The sequence below is a fragment of the Fusarium vanettenii genome, assembly GCF_000151355.1.
Source record: "Fusarium vanettenii 77-13-4 chromosome 11 genomic scaffold NECHAsca_36_chr11_2_0, whole genome shotgun sequence".
Lineage (NCBI taxonomy): Eukaryota > Fungi > Ascomycota > Sordariomycetes > Hypocreales > Nectriaceae > Fusarium > Fusarium vanettenii.
Genome location: NW_003315850.1, coordinates 157,728 through 181,161, shown reverse-complemented (window position 1 = coordinate 181,161; position 23,434 = coordinate 157,728). Strand labels below are relative to the sequence as shown.

The 23,434-nt window shown below is 50.2% G+C and overlaps 10 protein-coding genes across 10 annotated transcripts; 7 read left to right on the top strand and 3 right to left on the bottom strand.

The window, feature by feature from the left end:
• Positions 1 to 630: 630 nt before the first annotated feature.
• On the top strand, positions 631 to 1,849 carry NECHADRAFT_51960 (uncharacterized protein; the record flags this gene model as incomplete). The annotated part of the gene is made up of 3 exons (XM_003042366.1): positions 631 to 1,258; positions 1,311 to 1,631; positions 1,686 to 1,849. 3 exons carry the CDS (start codon positions 631 to 633, stop codon positions 1,847 to 1,849), a joined length of 1,113 nt encoding a protein of 370 aa, XP_003042412.1.
• Positions 1,850 to 2,674: 825 nt separating this feature from the next.
• On the top strand, positions 2,675 to 4,372 carry NECHADRAFT_86503 (uncharacterized protein; the record flags this gene model as incomplete). Its single annotated transcript, XM_003042365.1, has 1 exon — positions 2,675 to 4,372. One exon carries the CDS (start codon positions 2,675 to 2,677, stop codon positions 4,370 to 4,372), a length of 1,698 nt encoding a protein of 565 aa, XP_003042411.1.
• A 211-nt stretch (positions 4,373 to 4,583) lies between these two features.
• Positions 4,584 to 6,665, bottom strand: NECHADRAFT_86502 (uncharacterized protein; the record flags this gene model as incomplete). Its single annotated transcript, XM_003042278.1, has 9 exons — positions 4,584 to 4,667; positions 4,727 to 4,850; positions 4,907 to 5,310; positions 5,365 to 5,378; positions 5,435 to 5,731; positions 5,786 to 5,964; positions 6,014 to 6,105; positions 6,164 to 6,493; positions 6,555 to 6,665. 9 exons carry the CDS (start codon positions 6,663 to 6,665, stop codon positions 4,584 to 4,586), a joined length of 1,635 nt encoding a protein of 544 aa, XP_003042324.1.
• A 979-nt stretch (positions 6,666 to 7,644) lies between these two features.
• On the top strand, positions 7,645 to 8,469 carry NECHADRAFT_86501 (uncharacterized protein; the record flags this gene model as incomplete). The annotated part of the gene is made up of 1 exon (XM_003042364.1): positions 7,645 to 8,469. The coding sequence occupies one exon, from the start codon at positions 7,645 to 7,647 to the stop codon at positions 8,467 to 8,469; it is 825 nt and encodes a 274-aa protein (XP_003042410.1).
• A 444-nt stretch (positions 8,470 to 8,913) lies between these two features.
• On the bottom strand, positions 8,914 to 10,738 carry NECHADRAFT_51688 (uncharacterized protein; the record flags this gene model as incomplete). Its single annotated transcript, XM_003042277.1, has 4 exons — positions 8,914 to 9,866; positions 9,917 to 10,356; positions 10,409 to 10,621; positions 10,674 to 10,738. 4 exons carry the CDS (start codon positions 10,736 to 10,738, stop codon positions 8,914 to 8,916), a joined length of 1,671 nt encoding a protein of 556 aa, XP_003042323.1.
• A 656-nt stretch (positions 10,739 to 11,394) lies between these two features.
• Positions 11,395 to 12,211, top strand: NECHADRAFT_86499 (uncharacterized protein; the record flags this gene model as incomplete). Its single annotated transcript, XM_003042363.1, has 3 exons — positions 11,395 to 11,927; positions 12,045 to 12,100; positions 12,147 to 12,211. 3 exons carry the CDS (start codon positions 11,395 to 11,397, stop codon positions 12,209 to 12,211), a joined length of 654 nt encoding a protein of 217 aa, XP_003042409.1.
• Positions 12,212 to 13,801: 1,590 nt separating this feature from the next.
• On the top strand, positions 13,802 to 15,254 carry NECHADRAFT_51740 (uncharacterized protein; the record flags this gene model as incomplete). Its single annotated transcript, XM_003042362.1, has 9 exons — positions 13,802 to 13,848; positions 13,896 to 13,983; positions 14,052 to 14,065; positions 14,124 to 14,208; positions 14,270 to 14,289; positions 14,343 to 14,415; positions 14,467 to 14,593; positions 14,646 to 15,101; positions 15,175 to 15,254. The coding sequence occupies 9 exons, from the start codon at positions 13,802 to 13,804 to the stop codon at positions 15,252 to 15,254; spliced, it is 990 nt and encodes a 329-aa protein (XP_003042408.1).
• Positions 15,255 to 16,286: 1,032 nt separating this feature from the next.
• NECHADRAFT_86497 (uncharacterized protein) lies at positions 16,287 to 19,061 on the top strand (the record flags this gene model as incomplete). Its single annotated transcript, XM_003042361.1, has 4 exons — positions 16,287 to 16,607; positions 16,661 to 17,370; positions 17,417 to 17,980; positions 18,038 to 19,061. The coding sequence occupies 4 exons, from the start codon at positions 16,287 to 16,289 to the stop codon at positions 19,059 to 19,061; spliced, it is 2,619 nt and encodes an 872-aa protein (XP_003042407.1).
• A 331-nt stretch (positions 19,062 to 19,392) lies between these two features.
• NECHADRAFT_51976 (uncharacterized protein) lies at positions 19,393 to 21,329 on the bottom strand (the record flags this gene model as incomplete). Its single annotated transcript, XM_003042276.1, has 10 exons — positions 19,393 to 19,517; positions 19,577 to 19,676; positions 19,738 to 20,038; positions 20,087 to 20,211; positions 20,264 to 20,351; positions 20,408 to 20,640; positions 20,694 to 20,879; positions 20,932 to 20,963; positions 21,014 to 21,066; positions 21,115 to 21,329. The coding sequence occupies 10 exons, from the start codon at positions 21,327 to 21,329 to the stop codon at positions 19,393 to 19,395; spliced, it is 1,458 nt and encodes a 485-aa protein (XP_003042322.1).
• A 526-nt stretch (positions 21,330 to 21,855) lies between these two features.
• On the top strand, positions 21,856 to 23,209 carry NECHADRAFT_97202 (uncharacterized protein; the record flags this gene model as incomplete). Its single annotated transcript, XM_003042360.1, has 6 exons — positions 21,856 to 21,961; positions 21,995 to 22,388; positions 22,446 to 22,520; positions 22,575 to 22,885; positions 22,943 to 23,054; positions 23,107 to 23,209. 6 exons carry the CDS (start codon positions 21,856 to 21,858, stop codon positions 23,207 to 23,209), a joined length of 1,101 nt encoding a protein of 366 aa, XP_003042406.1.
• Positions 23,210 to 23,434: the final 225 nt, after the last annotated feature.

Sequence of the window (23,434 nt, the reverse complement as noted above, 5' to 3'; positions counted from 1 at the left end):
AGCGTGTGAAAATTTGGTTAGTCTGAGCATGGATATAGATTATACGCCTGGTTCAGTCGCCTTATCTTGATCATGGCAGCACCGTCTATTGGTTTCTCAAGAATGTGTCCCGTTCTGATCTGTGTTGTGGCAAAACCGGCAGCCCAAATAGTGTTAGCAGCCACATTAAACTTTCAAGCAGACAATGGTGTGATTGGCGGCACAACGCAACGGGATGGCCGAGACTTGAACATGTCTTGCTTCAGCTTCACTTATTACTCGATTAGGAAGTAGTTGAAGCAAGCTGTCGCAATGACCTATACGGGCAATTCACCCATGTCTACCGTTTCCACTTTTAAAAAGGGATAGAAACACTCGATAACAAAGAAAAATGATGCACGATACATTTTTTCTTTCAACGGAGATTCTGTATGAGAAAGAATGGCGCCAATCGACCAGTTTCCCACTTGCGAGAACATGACCGCCAACGACGCCGAGGCTCCGCCACCCGCAACGGAGCAAACTAGCCTATTGCCGACAGTCAAGGAGAACCGTAACGATGTAGCCAAGATTATTGCTGTCAACTTTGCCATGCTGATGGCTGGCATGAACGGCAAGCGATACCTCAAAGAACGTACAGAGGCGAAGCTAATGGGAAGTACAGACGCAGCAACAGGGGCTTTGATTCCCTACATCCAGCCTGGCTACAATGTGGGACTGCTCGCCGTCGCGATCCTTTACTTGGTAAACTTCTCCGGATGGTTCCTGGCAGCTTTTACCAACGTCCACCTCGCCAGCCGGCTCGGCATGGGAGGTACGCTTGTCATCGGCGCCTCGATACAGCTCATCGCCTACGCTCTCACCTTCTGGAAGCCCCCGTTCTTGGTCTTTAGTTCATCATTCTTCTTTGCCGGTCTAGGCGTTGCGTACCTCGACGCTCAGGTCAATACCTATGTTGCACACATGAGAAATTCGCATCGATGGTTGGGCGTGTTGCACGCTGCTTATGGACTGGGTGCGCTGCTTAGTCCCATCGCGGCGACAACGTTTGCTACAAAGACCGCTTACTGGCATTTGTTTTACCTCTTGATGCTGGTTCTGACACTTTGCAATATCGCATGGTTGTCTTGGAGTTTCCGGGATAGCCTCCTTAAGCCCTCTAACAATGCCGAGGGCGAGGACGCTACCGATCAGTTGAAAGCAGCGCTTTCGCAGAAATCAGTGTGGATGATTAGTCTCTTCTTCTTTCTGTATGTTGGAGCAGAAGTTACTGCTGGTGGTAAGCCCATACACTCCAAAACAACTGACTGTGGTGGTGCTAATGAGTCTAGGCTGGGTCATCGAGTTCCTCATCGAAGTGCGACATAGCCCCCCCAATGTCGCCGGCTACGTCGCGTCTGGCTTCTGGGGAGGGCTAATGATCGGGCGTATTCTTCTCGCTGATATCACGCATAAACTTGGCGACCGACGCATGGTGTTTATTTACATCCTCATTGGACTTGGGTTGCAGTTGGTGTTTTGGTCTGTTCCTGACGTAGCCGTTGATGCAGTCGCCATCAGCCTCCTCGGCTTTGTTATTGCACCCTTCTTCCCCGTCGGGGTATCAGTTCTCACAAACTTGCTACCTCGAGAGTTGCATGTCGCCGCTATAGGTATGTTGTGTTTCAGCTCTCGCCACGATGGAGCCAGTAACTAATTATTGGCAGGGTTTACGGCCACTGTTGGCCAGGCCGGGTCAGCTGCCTTTCCATTTTTGACTGGCGCGATAGCCTCAAAAGCAGGTGTTGCTGTTCTGCAGCCGATTATGGTGGCATTGCTCGCTGGGATGTTTTTATGCTGGGGCCTCATTCCGCGGGCCAAGAGGAATTAGTGATGTGTTGGACCCTCATTGCACTGCATTTCCCTTCGTTGGATCCTGCATGCATTAATCTTATCTACCTACATATAGATTTGAACTGGCATGTCCGCGTTTGCCGCAAAGCGAAGCGAGCCACTCGAAGTGACACTCTTCCCTGCGTTATTTTCTCTTGTCACCCTTCTGCTCTCTTTCCTCAGACCTGACTGTATTGATGCCCCTCAATGGTCATTTGGGTTGAAAATGAGGCGGACTGGCCAATGGAATTGGTGCAAAGGAACCAGGCTCTCGGAGAATGCAGGCAGCGACCTCCAGGGAGGTCGGCGTAGGGGCGTCTGATTGGAGGCAGCGGCTGCTAAGGCGTTTTTGAGTCAGAAAGATGGTGACTGACAGTTGGGAGTACAGGCTCAGCGCTTCAAGGCTGTCACCAAGGCATCTTTCACCAACAACTTACAAGTACTCATTCAACTTGGTCAATCTAGAAACCTTAGCAACACTTTAAATTTGTTATGCTTATTCGTTGAGGACCAGTGAACTGAATCGTAGTATTATTTGTAAATTCCTTTCTCTCATCTGATTAAATAACATGGGTTGCACCGGTGGTGAATGACTCGGGGCTCAAATTGTCCAATGACAGCCCACCCCATCAAGACCTGGTGCCCTCCAACACGTTTCCTCTTCACATCGGTGACATCTTAGCTCAGCTGAGACGCCACATGCAATGCAAGTCAGGTTGCCTCTTGGTATCAGGCTGCCTTGCGACACCATAAAATCCTTCTGATTGCCCCGCAAACCTAGCTCGCTCTCAAACTCCCTGTCAGTGCATTCCGACCGATCATCATGGATCCATTGTCTATCATTGCAGGTGTCGCCGGCATCGCCACGGCTGGTGTCTCCCTTGTGGAGGTGCTCTTTGACACCATCGACTCATACCAAAATGCCCCCAAAGACATCGTCTCAATAGCGCGGGGTGTCCAGGATCTCTCCATCATTTTGGACCAACTAAAACAAGTCCTCATCGATGGGCGAAACATGCATACAAGATGGCTTCTCAAATCCGTCGCTTCAGCCATCAGACAAATCGAGTATGTACATGCTGAAGTATGGGGGCTCATCCCTCGAAGTGGCTCCGGATTTGAGAGGGTCAAGTGGACATTTCGGAAGGGGAAAGTCAGAGATCTCATGAATAAGATCGAGACTCAAAAGAGCACTGTGCAGCTCGTCTGCACGACCCTCCTCCTGGCCATTCAGCAGAAGAAAGTCACAAAACACAGCAGGCGACGCCCTGGAAATGATTCGGAGAAGTATGCGAGGAGCAGGTTGAGGAGACAAGCCGAAAACCTGGTCAAGACTGCTCATGAGTCGCTTCTCGACTTGGCCCAGAGCTCGCACCGAGAGGAAATCGAGGGGTCTTCCACCGACACCTCCCAAAGTCAGAGGCATGAGCCGCAGACACCACTTATCGATGGCTCCCCGACTACACCCACCATTCGTGTATCAGGCCCCGAGCAAGACTTTCCGGATCACAATGAAGCTATTTCACCCCAGAAAACCCCCGACGACACAGCTCTATGGATCTACGATATGGTTTTCTATCCGACAGCCGAAAGAAAAGCTCACGAGGGAGATGTCAGGCCCCGACCTGATGACAGCAATGCCCTCATCCTCCGTAACCCACAGGGCACTGATATTGTCTTGGCTTCAAAGAGGCCAATGGCGGCAGAAGTTGTTGACGATCTTCTCTACGACTGGACTCACTTGAGTTGGCATGACATTAAGGAGACGTCTGAGACTGTGCAGGCGGAGCCCCCAGAGCAACCAAGGAGATACTCGGATGAGCGCCTTGGAGATGCACAGGTCTCGAACCTAGAACCACCGCGCCAGTCAAGACGAAAGACGCGCCATCATCGAGGAGCCTCTGAGGAGCATATTCGGCGAGGTATAAGTGTCGAATACGAGAGCGAAGGATCCTCGGGCGGCTCAGCCAGATCCGAACACTGGTCTTATATCGACAGTCAACCATCTGACTCTCAACGAGAAACCACAAGAAGGCGACATTCCGCTCAAGATTCAGAGCGAGAACCGCCAACTCCCCCAAGTGGATACAGGACCAGGTCGTATTCAGATGTGGGCCCAGAACCGAGAAGAAATCCACGTCATGCAACTGTCGAGGATGACCCAGATGATTCCATGGATGAACTGGCGAGAAAACGCGCCAGAGCCAGGTCTGCACATGAAGAAGCCAAGCTCCGAGCAGACGTCGAGTTTGAGAAGCATCGTTCACACACACAACAGCCATCAAGATCAAACACGAACCGAAGCCGAGATCGAGAGGCAGACGACAGTCCAGGCAACAGAGAGGATCATTCAAGCAAACCCAACCAGAGTCGGATACAGAGGGCTGCCGCAGCGAGTTTAATCGCTGGGGCGACTGAAGCGTTTCGTGTCTATAAAGAGCCAGGCGGCTGGAAGGGTGACAAGACTAGGAGGGTATTGACAGCTGCAGCCGGAGCTGCCGGAGTTGAATCGGTGTCGTGAGTGCCTGGACAGAACGATTAGCAGGGCATGCGAGACAGAGCTTGAGAGGAGTCAGACTGACGAGATTTCAGTACAAGGATCTAAATAAAACTCTCTTTAATCAGGAGGTATAATGAATCGCGGTTAACAAGCTAGGAGAGACGTGTTTTAATTAACTATCCTGTTTCCGTAACCAACACTCTGACACACCTCCCTAATATATACTGCGAGTTTAAACCGTTTTGACATCAGTGAGTTCACCTGTATGGACCATGTCCACCTCGCCATTCGGGATACCAAGGATCGTTTCCTTATCCTATGGTCGTCAGTGGTTTGATGGTGACTGAATGGGTACTTCATCCAAGAGGAACGTACAGCAAAAATGGCATCTATCTCTTCCAGGGGTAGACCGAGAGTATCTGGGAAATAGTACAGAATCCCAAAGGCACAAAAGCATCCCGGAATAATAAAGCACAAATAGAATTTCCACCCAATATCACTGTGATAGTTAGTCATGCGCTTGAACCAGTCGTTCGAATCAAGTGTAGGACCTACTTGAAAGCGGTTGGTGCAACAGACAACCATATGACATTCATCAATGCAAGTGTTCCGCAACCCAGTGACACCCCCTTGGCTCGTATGTGGGTTGGGAATAATTCACCCAGATAGACAAACTGGGCGCTATCCAATGCAAACTCGTAAATGAAGACGAAGATGAATAGGATAGCAACCGCGGCCCTGAGAGCAGTCGTGTTGTTGGTACCCACAAAGTTGGCGACCAATGCCGCCTCGATAATGAGGCATGCCTGGCACCCGAGAAGACCGTAACCGATGAATTTCGGCCGCGGTATCTTGTCGACCACAAGGAGGGCGAGACACCCGCCACCCCAGCCGAGAGTGAGCCAGGCTGCTGCATACATGAGTTGCGTCTTGTTGTCGAAGCCAAGTGTGCCATAAATCTAAAGCAATGTTAGCCAAGTAGACGTAGCGGTTTCCAAGATGATGACGCTGACCATAGGACCGTAGTCTGTTTTTAAGGGTTAGTAAATGCCCGTATCTACTGTCAAATCCAGCAAAACTCACTATTGATGACCAAGATGGCGGACGTCTGAATACTGGCAAAGGTCCCCATTCCAATCAGAGTCCGTTTCCTGTAATTTCTGTTTGTAAACATTGCCCAGTACGAATCTTGGAGATGTCTGTCGACTTCAACCTGCAAGCGGATCTGGGTGAGCTCCACACCCGCTTCTTCTGGAGTGTGGAGTTTCAAAAGATTGTCCCTGGCTTCCTCATAGCGGCCTTTAAGCATAAGCCAACGGGGAGATTCTGGTAGCCAGTAAAGAAGTGCAAGTAAGATGAGAGCAGGCAGTCCTTGAAATGCTAGTTAATCATTAGCGTAGGCCAACACAATATCACAGACAATATCTATCTCACCAAAAGGGGCTCTCCAGGCGTGGGGGCTGTCCAAATGATAGAAGCCGAAGCCTACCCAGGCAGAGGCGGAGTAGCCAAGCAGTAAGCTGGCTCCTACAAGGGAAACAAACACTCCCCGGACTGCAGGAGGTGCGATCTCTGTCATCCACAGTGTTACTGCTGAGATCATCATGTATGTTCTGGAATGTGTTAGTTGAGGCCGCCAGTGGCAAAGTGATGCTGACTTACCCGGCCCCAGATACGAAGCGGAAGACTATAAATTGACCAACGTTGACAGATCCTGCCATTACGGCTCCAGATATGACAATGATGGCAGCTGACTGATTGAATATAATAGTCAGAAAGCTTTTCGCCCACGAAACTTTGCACGATACTTACCACTGCCACGGCAGCTCGCCTGCCCCATTTATCCGCGAAGAATGGGACTATCAAGATGAAGATGGCGGCACCAGCGAAAAAGAGCGACTGGAACCCTGATGTCAGTACGGCCTCCCAACACTGAGGACCAGGTGTCTCACATTCATGCACGAGATGAGGCTGGTGGAGTTTGATCTCGTGGCAAGATCGAAATATTCCACGAAAGACGGTTGGGCTGCGACATGGGTTAGTCTGCGTCGGACAGCGTGGCCATGATACTTTACCGATTGTTGGACCAATCACACCAGAAGAATAACCAAAGGACATGCTTCCAAGGCCAATGCTCAACATCTACATGTATTGTCAGTCTGGATGAATATGTTGGACAATCAGGCAATGTCCGTATACTGACTACGACGACCAAGTAAGGTCTCCATTGTCGCTTGTTCGAGTGTTGCCCGGCCACAACTGGCGTTTCGTGGGCTTCGGTAGATGCGGACATCTTGGGATGATCTTCAGACATTTCTTTCGGAATTGAATGATGAGACTGAGGGTGAGCATGTGGAAGATGGAAGAAATCAATGGGTCTTTATACGATGTTTTTCATTGGATCTTATCGCATTTGAACGGCGGGTAGAAGAAGAACATCTTTCATCCTATCTGTGATATCAATTCCAGGGCCGTATCTCGGTGTTCTTGTCGTCCTGAAAAGAAATTCTCCCCTTAGCGCTCGATGATCAGTTTGGGAGCCTTGGCTAGTCGTACCGGGCGATTTCCGGGTTTGTTGGATCTATCTGAGCCAGAAGCGTGGAGCTACAAGGTCGATTAACTGATAGGAAGTAAATACTCTATTAGTCGATATTCATGATCAGAGCCGGCAGCTGTATTTCTGGCGCCCTGTTCTTTCGGATGTTAGCACGGAACGCGGCCCGGGTCATTTGATTGCCATCTCCGAATCCCGAGCGTAGTCCCTCGAGCTTTGTCATACTCCATGTCTTTCCTCAAGCGTCATGACAGTTGCACCATCCTTGAGGAGAACAGGTTAGTAGGGAGGGGAATGTGGTGATCTCGGGGTTAGTTTCGGGATCGTTATCATGGGTCCAACTCATGAATTACCACAGCGCCTATCGGTTCGTCAAAAGTCTTCTGTTAGCCATGAGACGGCTCGGCCAGATACTAGGATAGTCACTGAAGGATAAGACACGGCCCGAATCTCGGGCCGTACCCACCACCGGTCACGGCAGTGGCGCCTCCAATACGTCTCGAGATAAGAAACCTCCCAGACGTTATCGTTCTGCGTAACAATAACGGAACAGTTTGAGCCCTGATTTCCGAAGATTATGAGTGCTTAACGATAACAAAACCCCTACATTTATGAACTACTTGTGGCTATTTAGTAGCCTTTCCCCTCTCATTCAGGAAATACATTCCTGCGCCTCTAGTCAACAATTTCTTTTTTGTCCATCTTGATAATCCTTATCGTCCAAGAACAATCTCTCAACATGGCCACCGTTCACGAACTCGAACATGGATCTCGCAGCACTACCGGGACTTGGACACCGTTTGACTGGGAAGACCCTGTCTTCGGCCCTCAGTCCAAAGGAGAAGTTGTGACTATCCGGTCTGGTGGGACGTCTGGGTCCCTCGCTGCTGGCCTCTGGCGTACTGGCCCTGGTATCGCTGGATGCAACGACGATGGCACCTGCGATGTCGTCTATTCCGCCCCTCTGGGTGACGAAACGATGCTATTGTTGGAAGGCTCGGCCGAGGTCACGATCAAATCCAGCGGCAAAAAGTATCGTCTCGAAGCGGGAACAATAATCAGCCATCCAAAGCATGTCCAGGTTTCCTGGCACGTTACCACACCCTTCTTGAAGAAGTTCTGGGTAATCTGGGATGGTACTACTCCGGGAACCAAACTAGACGACGGCATCGTTAGCAATATCAATCATAACCCGCAAGGTTGGGCTCCTTTTACCTGGGAGGAGCCAGGCAAAGGTCAACAGGCCGTTGGCGAATTTACGCTGATACGCAACACGGGCTCCACGGGAAGTTTGGAAGTCGGCCTCTGGCGAACAGGGCGTGGGATCCCAGGCTGCAACGAGGACGGCTCCGCTTCTTTCGAGTATAGCTCGCCGCTTGGAGACGAAACAATCATGCTGCTGGAAGGACTGGTGACTATTGTTGAGCATGAATCCGGGAAGACGCACAAGTTTCAAGCCGGAGACATTATTGCACTCCCCTCTGGCCTAAAGGTTTCTTGGACCTCCGAAGGGCCGTTTGTGAAGACATACTTCGTCGCCACAAACGACAAGCCTGTCCAATGAATCTCAGCGAGCCATGCGTCTTGAGTGTAGCTGAAGGAGGAATTGAGTGCGAGACACATGGTAGCTGGCACACAGCGGATGTAGAATGGTCACAGGGGAAGTATAGTTATTGTAAGCGAATAAACTTGTTGCAGTTGTACATCTACTCTCTAATCATTGTAGCTGAAACCACTCCTCTTCTAGGCTTGGTAAGTAACTATTGATGTTTTCCAGACTTTTGGAGAAGTTGAAGAAGTCCAGGGAGGGACTGAAGTGGATTGCTTGCATTTCTTCCGCGGCTTCATGGTCAGGGCTCGGGGGGCGGCCTGAAGGGACCCAGTTGTCAACACTGTCCCATACGGCGGTCATCTTGTGCCATTCACCGATTGCGGTTGGAGAGTTGAAAAATTGTCGATAGCGATTTCGGTCCTTATAGAGACGCTCGAGTTTCATTACCTACACGTGTTAGACCGGATGCAAGGGTTTGCGAAGGAATGGACACACCATTCGTGTTGAACTTTCCCAGTAATGGGACAACTCCCCCAAGAAGTTTCGACACTCCTCGTAATGCTGGATCGATGCTGTGCGCACCTCTTCGTTACTATCAGACGAGAACAGTATGTGAATTGACCCGGCTACCATGGCACAGTAGCCTCTAAAGCAAGAGACTGTGATGTAGCCAAGGCTTTGCGTCTGTTGCAGCATAGAAAGCGCAATCGCATGCTTTCTGCCCGATGCCCAAGCTTTGCCCAAGAAATAAGCAGGCGCTCTGCTAGCCATATCCCCTAGTCGATGCTGAAGAAGAAAAGGATGGTGTAGCAGACAGCCTGCAAGGTGATAGATGGCTCGACTATATATCAGAGGGCCTGCGGTTCGCATGTCTACCACCCCTTCCACATCAAGTGTCCGGTTCAAGATATTGCTCAATGGGACTTGCATTCCAAAGTTGAGCTCCAGCCGACACAAAGTTGATTCGAGGGCTGAGTATCGAGATGCCGCCGACCATGGAACGGCATCACCAAATTGTGTGTCCTCACGTAGAATATAGTGTACTACACGATTAAGTGTAGCAGCCATCAAGATGATCAGACAAAAGTGACTTTGGGCTGGCAGCGTCGTTACCTCTGGGGCATCTCCAATGAGTTGGTTTAATGTTGGAGATTGTGTCTGGGAGCATTGTCGGAATGCCCTCTCGTTGCATGGGAGGCGTAGCCTGCAATCCCTATCGCGAATGGCAGGAGGTCTTTCTCTGCCGCACGAGATGAGCCTGTCAAGCAGGTAGATGGACCAGAATGTCCTTCGGTACACTTCTTTCTCCCAAGGCTCCAGACGCGAATCTGGTTCATCATTGAAGTGGTAGCGCTGCGCTATTCGAATAGCAAGCCCAAGCTTGATCCAGGCGGCCGTGCATTTCCCGTCTTTACAAAGTTAGCATCATGGTAAGTGAGTAGGCTATGATAGACCCTACCTGAGTAGTCGATGACGCAAAGGAGGTGAATCGTCTGCGCGATATACAAGGCGTCGGCTGGGTCTGTAGCGACTGCCGAATGCTTGACGACCAGAACCCAGGCTTGGTCGGCGTACATTGACAGTACCCCGGTCGTACGATGGACATGTCCCAGATGGGAGAATCGGCTGGCCGTAGCCAAAAATGCGAGGCGCAAATATACTGGAAGTTCTTGAGATGCTAGCCGCTGTCGAAAGGTTTCTTCGTGGAACAATGAGTATGGTTGGTTGTGACAATACTGGAAGTAAAGATCGGCTGCAGAAATAAGGGCACCGGCAGATGTTACAGATGACACCTTTGGATCTCCTGGGGGCCTCGTTTGGTGTGGCAGAACGAAATCAAATCCGTCAACTGGTTTGGGGTCAGCTAGACCACGCTCGCTGGTCAGCAAGTGTATGAGACTGATCTATTAGCGAATTGAAATGAAACTCTCTTGGCCCTACAAGTGCTCACCTCTGGACACTTGCTTCGAGCGAGGACAGCCGGCTCTCAATAGAAGACATGGATAGGCCCTCATCCTTGTAATTCGTTGTTGGGTTCGATACGGAACAAGGCGCCGGATCAAGCACCTCTGTTTTCGATGTATCATTGTAGGAACATTTCTGACGCAGTCGTGAACAGTATGTACATGTTGGACGGTCCCCAGAACATCGTACTTTTTTGCGCCTGACAATACCGTGAGAATCTCGAACTGAGCCTATTGGTGAATGCACCTTACCTGCAGTTGACACACGCCTGCCTTGTCCGTTTCAAAAACCTATGCTCATCTGCGTCTTGCTCCATTGTCATTCTTCACAGCCAAAGCGTCAGAGTCTCTCGTTGCATCGAAAGAGGGTGCCGAGGAAACGGTCCGGGACAAGAGAACTGGGGCTTATCTTGCATGGCGCCATTTCCTATCACGTGGAGTTGAGATGAAGTTTCCGTGGTAGAATCTGTTGTTATCTTGGATGTGAATCGTTGAGGCTCTAATTCTCTCGTCGGATCCGTAGCCAATCAAGCATATTTCCGAGGCATGTGAGTCAAGATCTATATCCTTATCTTGGTCCCTCGTTGGGTCATCTTCCGAAAGATAGGGTAGACGGACCGTGCCCACTTTTATGTGCGAATGGAAACCGACATGGAGACTTGGAACTAGAAGCCTAGCCCCCGCCTCGGGGGAAGGGGATGAAGCTGTGAAGAAGCCTAGATTAGTTACTGCCAGAGAAGCTTGCAGGGCTCAGACCAAAAGTAACCGCCCAAACATTGGGATCCATCGCTGTCGTTCAAACGCATGGTGGTTTCTGGACCTTGGGGACAAGAGAGTCAATAAACGCAAGTGGAGCTTCAGAGAAAGCCTATATATAAAGAGAAGTGACCTACTCTGAGGATGCCAAACATTTGAGTACAGAGCTTCACATACCATTGCAACACCACAATACTTTGCATATTACCTTATCAAAATGCCTATCTATTTGAGTATGCAGCGGGTACGCTTCTCCAGTCCCGACGCATATGAAAAATTCAAGGTTCTCTTTGCCGATACACGACGCCACCTGATGACCCTCCCTGGCTTCCTCCACCTGACGTGGTGGGAACATCCCGACGATCGGAGCTGGTACAATGAGTGCAGCTTCTGGACCAGTCGCGGTGCCCTATATGACTGGCACAAAGATACATACCATAAGTATTGCAAGTCATGGGCGGCCAACGGCGCGATAATGGAGGATATCATCACCAACTTCGAGCTTGTGGGGACGCGGCTTCTTCGCATCTGCCCTGTCTGTAATCACACGCAAGACAAGAAGTACGATCTGGCGAGGGAACAGGAGGTACTACATGAGCAATGTCCGCAGTGTGGTTTCCACTTCCCTGTCTTGGAAGAAACACCTTCCAGCTTCGCAGTGTTCAAGGACGTACCAGGGTTGAATGGCGATACGGGCTCAAAGGATGCTGAGGAACCTTTGTGTCCCGCCGGGATGGCAGATGGGAAAAAGTAATCAAAATGATGTCGGACGCTCCATCAATACGGGAACATCATGGTCAGGGGCAGGAAGGGCGGAGGCTCGAGCATCTTGTTACAACCCCCTGCGCCTCTCACATAAACGCGCAGATGGTACGCCCAGATCAAACTCACGGTCGGACTCACAACTGGCCCGACTCGCGATCGTGAGCTACATTTGTGCACAGAGACATGTGTTCATTTACACTTTAGACTCCAGCTACCTCAGCTTTCAATACAACTTGGGTTCTGGGAGAGTACATCAAGACTGTGTATAGATGATGAAACCGTGCCGGACGTAGACAGGGAACAGCTTACACGGTTACAAATTACCTATGCACACCCATCGTAGATATAAATCAACCTGGGCAGAAAGTGACTGTTCTGATTTGATCAAGTGAAGAAAATATTCAAGTCGCATTTCATTGCAAACAGAAGTGAAACTTGTATTGACTTGAGAGTATGAGGGGCGATTGAGTGGAAGGGCTTCATGGATAGAAGTTTCAGTCAAGGGTAGTAGATAAAGCCACATACATGAAGGCTCTGACTGCAGTGAGAGAGTGACAAGCCTGAGAATTTCGAGAAGTAAGGTTATGAGCTCTTGTTGACGGGACTCGGTCTGTAGTATGGCATTTCAAACGGTTGTGATCGTGGTGCGATCAGTAGTCACAGCCCCTTGATAGCAGCCCTCTTTCCAGGGCCCGGTTTGCGAGGACCCAAGCCCAAAGAAATGTTGATGCGAACTTTCGAAAGGAGTCACCCTTAGCCGATAGTGAGATCAACGAGTCATCGTGCCTGACCTCGGTCCAGTACGAAGAGGGCATTTTCCTAAGTAAGGGTGGTTTACTACCAGATCACGTTTGAACGCACTATCTGCATGTAGAAACAGGTCGGATGCAGTGGGATATCCCCCAATATGACTACTCTACTTGACTAATACCGCAGTTGTTTACATCTAGACCTGCCCTGGGGACCATCTCGGGGCTTGAAACCCAAATCTATGACGACTTCTCGTTCTACAGATGCCCTCCTTTTCATCTCGAACATGAGCGAGGCGATTTCATTTTGTGCCCCCCGAGATTCAAAGCACAGGGTATCCCTCAAGATTTGGACCCGGGAACGCGGTGCTGCAAAGATCCAGGGACCCATCACTGTGACTAGTTGTTGGTGCTGTCGGTTGTCGAAGAGTGTGCAGGCCAAGGCCCGCCTACCGGAGCCGATCTCAGTAGCCCCGTGGGCTGTGTAATGAACTGGCCCTCATTTCGACTGCAAGGAGGCGCCGATGAATGATATCAATTACCCAAGAAAGGAATAATAATTACGCTTTCCGGCCCGGGCCGCGTTCGGGCCGCGTCCGGGCAAAGGGGTTGAGCCCAAGGTAGGCTTACTGATAAGCCCGTGACAAACGTTCGGACAAACCAGCCATCAAGAGACTAGGAGCTGGAGACGGGACTGTAGGTGCTTTACAAGGCTAGGCTGGTTCGCCGAGTCCGACCTCGCAGCACTCTTGCGAGCCGGACACGGCCTGAGAAACCCCTCCCTGTTGACTCTAGCTCGGCGGCGAGATTGTAGAGATCTCTGGGACTCGGAACCCAGAGCGTCGTCCTAACTATCGGGTAAGAATAGTGCTGGTCTAGTTTGCCGACAACGGGATACTTGCTCGTCCTTCTTCCGAAAGCAAGTCCATCCCCTCCCACTCGACAAGCATCGCAGTACTACATCGTAGAGGGGGCGAGGAATATCAAGCTGCAACCACCCCCAAATCTTTTATTCTCATCCTGACGTGCTATTAGAATCCCTTCTCCTTCACCAGACACTAGTCTACTTCTTTTTCCTCCCCACCCTCTTATTCTCCATACTTGCCCACCATGTCTTTCGGAAACAAGGCTACTCTCAACACTGGCGCCCAGATTCCGTTAGTCTGCCAGCAGCATCCTTTCTGATCCGACTGACGCCTCGCAGAACTCTGGGATATGGAACCTGGCAGTCTGGCCCTGGTGAGGTCGGCCAAGGCGTCTATGAGGCCCTTAAGGCCGGGTACCGCCATCTTGTGTGTCTCCATCTCATCGAAGCGACGGTGGCTACCGCGCTGCAATATGCTAACTCAGGCTCCCTTAGGATCTAGCCAAGGTGTCAGTATCACATCTAGATGGAGAGTCACGAGCGGACTTGAACTGACTGGATCAACAGCTACGGAAACCAAGTCGAGGTCGCCGAAGGCCTGCAGAAGGCTCTTAAGGAGATTCCCGGCCTGAAGCGTGAAGATATCTTCATCGTGAGTGCAAATCGGATACTGATTCATCCTAAATAGTCCAGACTAACTGAGCTTCTCGTAGACCTCCAAACTGTGGAACACGTATGCGTAGCCGACGGAGTGCCCGACATTACAAATTACTGACCAGGCGACAGTCACCACCACCCTAAGGGTGTTGAGCCTGCCCTCGACGACACTCTCAAGGAGCTCAAGCTCACTTACCTCGATGTATAACCCCCGAAACCGTCTTCCAACTCGCCCGCTAACACGCCCCCCCAGCTCTACCTCATCCACTGGCCCGTTGCCTTTAAGAAGGTCAATGAGACCGAGTTATTCCCCAAGGTCGCTGAGGGCATTAACGAGGTCGCCATTGACGACAGCGTCTCCCTTGTCGAGACCTGGGAGGGTGAGTGAACGTCCTTTTCTCCAGAGCGCTGTTAGTTCTGATACACGCCAAGCCATGACCAAGCTGCCCAAGTCCAAGGCTCGCGCCATAGGCGTCTCCAACTTCACCCCCGAGCACCTCCAGACCATCACCAGAGCCACCAATGTCGTCCCCGCCGTCAACCAGGTTGAGCGTCACCCACTGCTCCAGCAGAACGGCACTCTAATCAACTACGCCAAAGAGAATGGCATCCACATCACCGCCTACTCGGCCTTTGGTAACAACAGCATCAACGAGCCTCTACTCATCGAGAACGACACGATTAGGGAAATCGCTGCCAAGATGGCCGCCACCCCCGCTCAGGTCATCCTTGCGTGGTCCCAAGTCGGTGGCCACTCGGTCATCCCCAAGTCGGTCACCCCCTCGCGTATCCGCTCTAATTTTGAGGAGATCAAGCTGTCCGAGGAGGACATAGCAGTCATTAACAGGCTTGGCGAGAAGCCAAAGCGATTCAACGTTGCCACAGACTGTGAGTGCACCTGTCGCGCTGATTCATGTCGATTCGCTGAAGAGGACGATGTGCTAACTGGGCGGTACCACAGACGACCCGAAGTGGGACATTAACATCTGGGACGAGGCCGCCGAGCAGGGTGCTAAGTACAAGGTTATCCAGAAGAAGTAAGCGGCTGTATAGAATAGCTAGATAGGGAAAGTATAGTAAAATATACAGTAGGGAAGTTACCAACGTCAACCCGTTGTTAAAGGCTAGCGAAGCCGATTTTAGTGTCTGATGTTTTTATTAAACTGACAAAGGCAGCTTATTTATTGTCTGTGGTGATGGCAAGAAGCAATAATCCACAATGGCAAAAAAGTACAGTTATCAATACATAACGGTATTAAAACGCAATACCATAAAGGCAACTTGTAATGACCTGTAATAATAAGCATGATTAAAGGGGTATATAAGAAACAGCTTATTTCAGTTATTGTTTGTATGGTTATTAGGTATTTATATGTAGACACGGTTGTGAGTTAGTATGCTTCTATACTCGTTAAGAAATAATTAATTAATTAATATTAATTATTCGACTTGCTCGGTAATGATACAGATTGCCCTACTCATACCGGTTCGGAACTTCTCGTCAGCCGTTGTTGGGAGATACACATGGACGAAAGACTCAGGTTCCACTTCACATGCCAAGGTGGCCGTACCAAGTCGGGACTCCCCTGCCATTTGCGGCCCGGAAGTCAATGCTTTAGTTGCTATGTCAGAGCTAATAAGTTAGTAAAATTTCCTTTGAACTAATAAATCCCTAGTTAAAATCCTATCCTTCTCTCCTTTATATAATTTCTCTATTATACTCTTCTTTTATAGTGACTTTTAAATGTTTTCCCTCAGTACTCCAAGGCTTACTGCAAGGCTTTTTATGCCTGAGGCAGAAATGCATCGCCGTAAGATCAATATGCACAATTTTCACTCAGCCTCAGCTGCGCCCTCCTGTTCCCTCAGACCGTTTTTATTATGTATACAAGAGTGCCCTCATCGCGCAACTCGCACTCTTTTTATGTCCTTTTCTAATTCCAGGAACCTATAATAGCATTACCATCAACACCACTCGAGTCTTGGTCGAGTCGTGGCTAAGGCGTCGGACAGCTACCCCGCTTCCATGTCTCCAGTCGAAAACTCACGCCACGACGTCGGGACCGGGTCAGGATGTCCAGCAAGCGGCCATTTCTGTCCGATCTTGTCCGCGACTCCAAGATAAACACTGAGTTCCTCGAATCTTGCATCCAGCATGTTTTCCATGAAGCGGGACGGTCATTGCAACAGCGGCTGATCCGGAGAGAAGAGCGCTGGGTTAGGCAGAGACCTCTCGGCCATGGCGCATACGGAACTGTGTATCTCGAGAAGAGGGAAGATGGCGGAACTGGAGAGTTACGGGCGGTGAAAGAGCTCAAGAAGTCGATTGTGGCAGGACATGAGTTGGACTATGCTAGGGAGCTGGAGGCTATCATGAAGTTCTCACATCCACGGGTCCGTGTTGTTTCAACTCTTTGGGCTTGAGCTGGTCACTGATAGTTGAGCAGTATAGGCACTGCTTCGTGAGCTCAAAGGGTTGGTATGAGCACCAAGATTCTGTTTTTATCACGATGGAATTCCTTGAACTCGGTGATCTCCAGCGCTACCTCACACGACCACTACCCGAATCCCAAGGGCAAGAAATTACGAAGCAAACCCTCGAAGGCTTGAACTTTATGCATGACAATGGCTTCATCCACCGCGATCTGAAACCGGCAGTGAGCCAAAACGAGTCTCTATGTACGAACATGGGAAGGCTAACTCAACTTCAGAATATCATGGTCGTCACCAAGGGCCCAAACTGGTTCGTAAAAATCGCAGATTTTGGCATCAGCAGGCGCCGACATCAAGGCGTTACCACCCTCCTTACATTAAAGCGCGGGACACTGGGTTTTGCAGCCCCAGAAGCTCTCGGCATCGAGTCAGATCTCACCTACTCGTTCTCAGTCGACATGTGGTCGTTGGGCGCTGTTGTGTACAGGATACTCACAAACGCTTCTGCTTTTTCGTATCTGTCCGACATGTTCCGTTATGCCGCTGGCATGTTGGAGTTTCCGGAAGAGAAGCTCAAGTTACACAATGTCTCAGAACTTGGACGCAACTTCATCATCGAGCTCATGCAGCCTACTCCCGAGGATCGATTGTCCGCGGCGCAGGCGATGCTTCACTCGTGGTTTACTACACCACTTCCCCCCATGGTTGAAGGTGCATCGGACATGTGAGATAATTTTCCTTGTAGAAAGTCCCTATGGCTAACGTTACAGGTCCTATTCCACAATAGAAGAGGAGGAGGATGACATCACAGATGTATCGATGCCCTCAAAGACATGGAGTAGTGATGGTGAAGCCACGATACGAACTTCTGTTCCTATCAGGACTAAACAATATCACCAAGCCACGGACCCTACAGCGGCCCCAAAAGCGCGATATCCTGACGATCGAACGGCGATACCAGCGCATCCCACTGTCTCTGAGTCTAACTACAAACCCCCATCAGTCGACGACTGCTCAGACGACAACCATGAGAGTGATCCACTCCCAAAGCTCCCGAGTGATTCAAAATGGGTTCTAGACCTAGACAATGACCTCGAAGACTACAACACCTCCGAAGGAAGCACGACAGAAAGCGAGCAAGACAGTACAGAGGACAGCATACCAGAGGGTCAAGATTATACGATCCCGATACGTCACGCTCAACCTATCAATACTGAGGAGAGTTCCGGGACAGACTGTACGGACAATGAATCAGAATACGAAAGCGACACCGACTCAGACGTCGAAGCGGAAGATACTGCGACGCCCCAAGATCCCGTGGAAGACACCCCAAAGTGAGTGCTATTCACGTCTCCTTCAATATCTTCGTGTGATTATTTAACAACAAGCAGAGACTCGGTCAAGCCGGCCATCATGGTCGACTGCAAAGGTTGTGGCGTTTCTTACGAGTGGGAGGGCGAATATATTCAACGTCTCCCATGCCAGCACTACATGTGCCATCTCTGTCTCTATCAGTACCTAGCCCTGTCTCTCATATCGCCCAAGTACATGTCAGCTCGATGCTGCGATAGTGACAAAGGAGAAATCGGACAAGAATCCTTTGGAAACATTATCGTTGACCCATGGATCACCGCCGCCTGGAAGAAGTATGAGCAACTAAAGGACAACGACGACTGGAGATGCCTTCGCGGACATCCAGCAAAAGGCGGCTCACTCATCGTCACTGTCGGATCACGAAACTCGCCCCCAATATGGAAGGAAGTGGTCAATTGCACGGGCTGTCTTACCCAAACACGACACATCGACGGCAGTGTCAAAGAGGTGCGACCAACCTCATTCTGCCTTCTATGCCTCGGAGAAGTTTCAGGGAATGTATGCAACCTATGCGAGCAGAACTCAGTCGTGTGGCCGTTTGTCAGCTATGTGCAGGACAGAATTGACGCTCCCGTATGCTGGCTGTCATCTGTTCTCAAATTTGCTTGTCGTGACAGGCTTACCATCAGGAACGGGGGCAGTCAGCTACAGTTCCAGACCTTGGCGGAGTTGAAGGGACTACCCCCTCCTGATGAGGGACAGTCTGGGTCCGAGGAGGAACATCCAAACGGCGATGTCAATGACGACTCCGCCGACGCACAGAAGCCGGAGCCACAGAAGCCGGAGCCCCAGACGCCGGAGTCTCAGACCCCATCTCCAGACCCCGGAGTTGTTCCCCCGGAGCGACCGAACTCTTCTACTCCACGCACATCTCAGTCGGACGTCGGCGGTGAGGCCGGTTCGCGCAGATCCCGCTCAAAACGCAAGCAGAGCCGCCATGGTCGCCGCGAATCCCCCAAACCAACACGTGCTAGGACTCTGTGGGAGAAGATGACACCACAAATGTTCCATTCCACAACGAAGAAGAAGAAAAGAAAGTGAAAGAAACTATTCCTAGGAGGACTGGCTTTGACAAAAAGGAAAGGCTACTCCATATTTTATGAGTGATGCAAGGAGAGCGGCCGCGAAGTCTTCTGCGCAGCATTGTGTTGTAGTTAGGTGTATTTAAGCATGCTTAAACCATCCACAAGGCAATCGAGGAAGAGGAAGTTAATACTACAACTGATCCTTGAGACAAGAATATCTAAAATCTAGTAGCAGCGTTCATTGGCTTCAAGTCCAAGCCAACGTCCTGGCGATGAGGCCATGAGAGTAGTAGCGACCAGTGCTGGCTCGCCTGTGGCTTGCGTTGCGTCTTATGATACCACACAACTTATCCAAACCTCCCGTGGAGAGTTTTAAGCAAGTAAGCACCGATGACTGCCAAACCACCAAAGAGAATCAAGACTTGGTAACCGTACTTGTAATGGGGAGCGTCGTAGGTTGGGAAGAGGACCACTACAAGCAACACATTAGTTCCTGGCTTACATAGTTCTGGGTGGTTGGGCGGTACTCACAGGGGAGCCATGTCGAGAAACTGTAGGTAAAGATGTTGCCGGTCGCAACCAAGAGCTGACGAAGGTTTGGATCACCAGCGTTGAGATGGTGGCCCCATGACTAGGAGACGCATTGTTAGTAATCTTGGTGGGAGGGATTTTGGAGGATTGGGTATTCTTACAATGATAATAGGCTGAGCTGCACTTCCGACGTAAGACAAGAAGTAGGCAAACAACTTTGCGCCGTTGGGAATGTACCAGACAGCAAGCAGGATGTTGGACACGACAACAGCCAGTTGAATAATGACAGACATTGTAAGACGAGCCTGAGTGGCATCGACGATCATGCCAGCTGCGAATGCGGCTACAACACTGATGGCATTGCCAGCAGTAGGCAAAACGTTGGTCTGCACCACGCTATAGCCCTCGGCTTTGAGGTAGAGGTTGAAGTAACCAGTACCACTGCCTGCTTGGGCAACCATTCTGAAAATATCAGCACCTAATAAAATGCAAGGGATAGTTCTCACTTACAGATATGGCAGGATGAAAACCCAGAGCCTCCAATTGGAAAAAACGCCCTTGATAGCCCGCCATGTCAAGGGCTGGGGGGCAACGCGCCCATTGCTTTCAGCCCGTTGGATGCCGTATTCTCTATCCTGTGATTTGTTAACCCCGAAGCAGTTCATAGAATGGTTGTAGTCGACCTACATCCTTTGTCCAGTAAAATGCTCGGGTGGTATGTGGAAGATCGGGGATCGCAAAGAAGCCCCAGACGGCGATCGGGATTGAGATAATTCTGGTCGCATCAAGCGTTAGTTAACATGACTATACAGAGAGGATCTTGGATCATACCCATCAAAGATAAACAGCCACTGCCAGCCAGCGAGGCCGTGTCGCCCACCAAGGCCCTTGTAAAGGGCTGCTTGCAAGTAGCCACTGAACATGGAAGCGATACCACTTGTTTGTTCAAAGATGGCCATTCTCTTGGTCAACTCACGCGGTCCATACCAACCACCAAGCAGAGCGGCGTATCCAGGGAAAGCACAGGCTTCGAGTAAACCAACAAAGAATCGGAGGGCGTAAAGCTGCAGAACGGTGGGTTAGCGAGCACTCCTGGCCGGAAGACACTCTCACATACCGTCTCCACGTTCTTTGCAGATGCCATAGCCATCACCAAAACCGACCACAAGACCTCGCAGAGAGGAATCCAAATTGATGGTCGAACATATTTGAGCTGGACCATCTGCGTCGGCACAGTACCGATCAGGTAACCAATGTTGAAGTAACTGTTCAGCCAGTTTCGCTCGTTTCCGTATAGACCAAGCTGGGATAAGAGTGTTAGCAATGGGTTCTTTTCCGCCACCAGGTTTACCTACGTCTTCTTTCATCCCACTGACAAACGCATTGCCTGAAGATTGTGAGCGAAGATCTAAGTACCATAGACCAATAATTGCATACTGATGTTTGTCTGGTCAAGGTATTTGATGAAGTAACCGAGACAAATATACGAACTGTACTTATCAGCAAATTTCCCGCCGTGTAGAGACGGTTGATCTTACAAGAGGAATGTGTCCAGCTTCTGGATGTACCTCCTGTCTCGAGGATCTCCATCAACAGAGTCCCAGAAGAAACCCACCAGTCGGCGCCATAGAGGTCGCTTAGCAGTTATGGGTTCGATAACATTTGTCGATATCGGGACCGCAACATCTTCATCGGTTGAAGAGGATGAAGAGTTGCCGACAACAACCACAGCTGGTTCTTTGAGAGTAGACATTGTCAGAGCAAATTCTCGATGGTAGCCAAACTGTCCTGATCAGATATCAAGTCGGGCATTCTCCGATATCTGCCGCCCTCTCTTTGTAGCATCTGACGTTGCACTGCGTTATCTACATGTGGAGTCGTCATAAGCTTGATATATGGCGATCGAGTGAACTATGCGACGCGGTTAACTGCACCCGATGCCCTATCTTACAAGGGACGAATGAAAAGTGAGGAAATAAAGTTCGTCATCGCGGGAATTATGGCGAGAAACCGGGGATAAAGACAAGGTCGGGGCAGATGCGACACTCGGAGACGTCACATCAACCTCTTAGGGGATGTCGCAATGCCTTCGCGAGGTCGCTAATGGCTCAAGGCGCATTTTTCCTCGGAGGGATGGCGATCCCCCGCTTCATATTACCAAGCATGGACATTCCGAGAATCGGAGTCATGTTGATAAATGCTGGGCATGAGACGTGGGAATAATCTAAGATGATCAAGCAGATAACGTCAGACAATCCTTGACTCTACCATTGAGAACCATGGCTACTCAAACCGCGACTACCACTACATCCCAGCCTTCGGAGACAGTGTCTCAGCTGAGGTTTGATACTTCAATCAACTACAATGAGAACGAGGTTGGTAGTTGTCCTCTACTCTAGTCTATCAATATTCACATAGCTCAGTACAAATATTCCCACTACCTTCCACATTCCAAGCCAGGTCTACAGCCGCCCCTGGAAGAATTCAAGCACACCGACCCAGGCCTTCGTGCCGATCCTGCCAAAGCTGCCCTCCTGAATGCTCCAGGGTCCTCGTTCCAAGAGATCACCCCAGCAGTGGGCACCGAGGTCCATGGCCTCCAGCTCAGCTCGCTCGATTCCAAACAAAAGGATGAACTCGCTCTTCTGGTAGCTGAACGCGGAGTTCTTGTCTTTCGTGGACAGGACTTTGCAGACATTGGCTTTGACAGGCAAAAGGAGTTTGGTGCGCACTTTGGCAAGCTACATGTTCATCAGCATGGAGGGCATGTCAAGGATTATCCTGAGTTATTGCCAGTCTACCGAGACTTCACGTAAGTGCTGAGATATCTCACCCTGATGCCTTGTACTAATATTAACGACGCTTCTAGGGCTGGTGCGGTAGACAACGAGATCAAGAACAATGTCAGCAGCATCAAGTGGCACACTGACATGTCTTATGAGATGTGAGTCGAAGGTCCTGCAGTGTTAATCACTTGACTAGAGCTAATTACATGAAGCAACGGCATGGGAACAACCATCTTCTTGGCACTTGATGCCCCTCCATCAGGAGGTGACACGCTCTATCTCTCAACAGTGGCCGCGTACAACGCGCTTTCGCCACTATATCGTGAGAAGCTTCACGGCCTGGAAGCCACGCACTCTGGGTTCGAGCAGGCTAGGGTTGCTGATCACAAGGAGCGATACATCCGCGAACCGATTGAGACGATCCACCCTGTTGTTAGAACTCACCCTGTGACCAAATCCAAGTCTTTGTACGTCAACCGTCTGTACACGAGACGCATTCAAGGCTTGAAGGAAGAAGAGAGCGGTAAGTGAAACGCGAAACCCCGTCCAGTTGCGATAAGGAATACTGATTACTGTATAGCGAACATCCTCAACTTTCTTTACGATCACATCGAACATGGTCAAGACTGGCACATTCGAGTACACTGGACACCAGGCACAGTTGTTGTCTATGACAACCGGATCACTCAGCAGTAAGTGCTCGTGAATATCCAAGACCTGCAAGCCAATGTTGACACTATCTAGCTCTGCCCTCCGCGATTTCCAGGTCAAGGAGGGTCAGACCCGACGACACATGTTGCGCATCACGCCCCAGGCGGAGAGGCCATACTTTGATCCCGATGCCTAGAAGGGCCATCAGACCCCTGCTATAGACATCTCGTTTTGCCTGCTGTGTCAGTGGTCGAATCGATGATATAGTCACTGAATGTTTATACCACGAGGTGAATGCTAGCTACCATGACAGAATTGGCCTGGGGCAGCACTTTTCGCGTCGAGAACAAATGTTTGAGATATCATCCGTAGTAATAAGCAATTGCCTTGACGTGCCCATGCTAAGACTCGATTTCGTAAA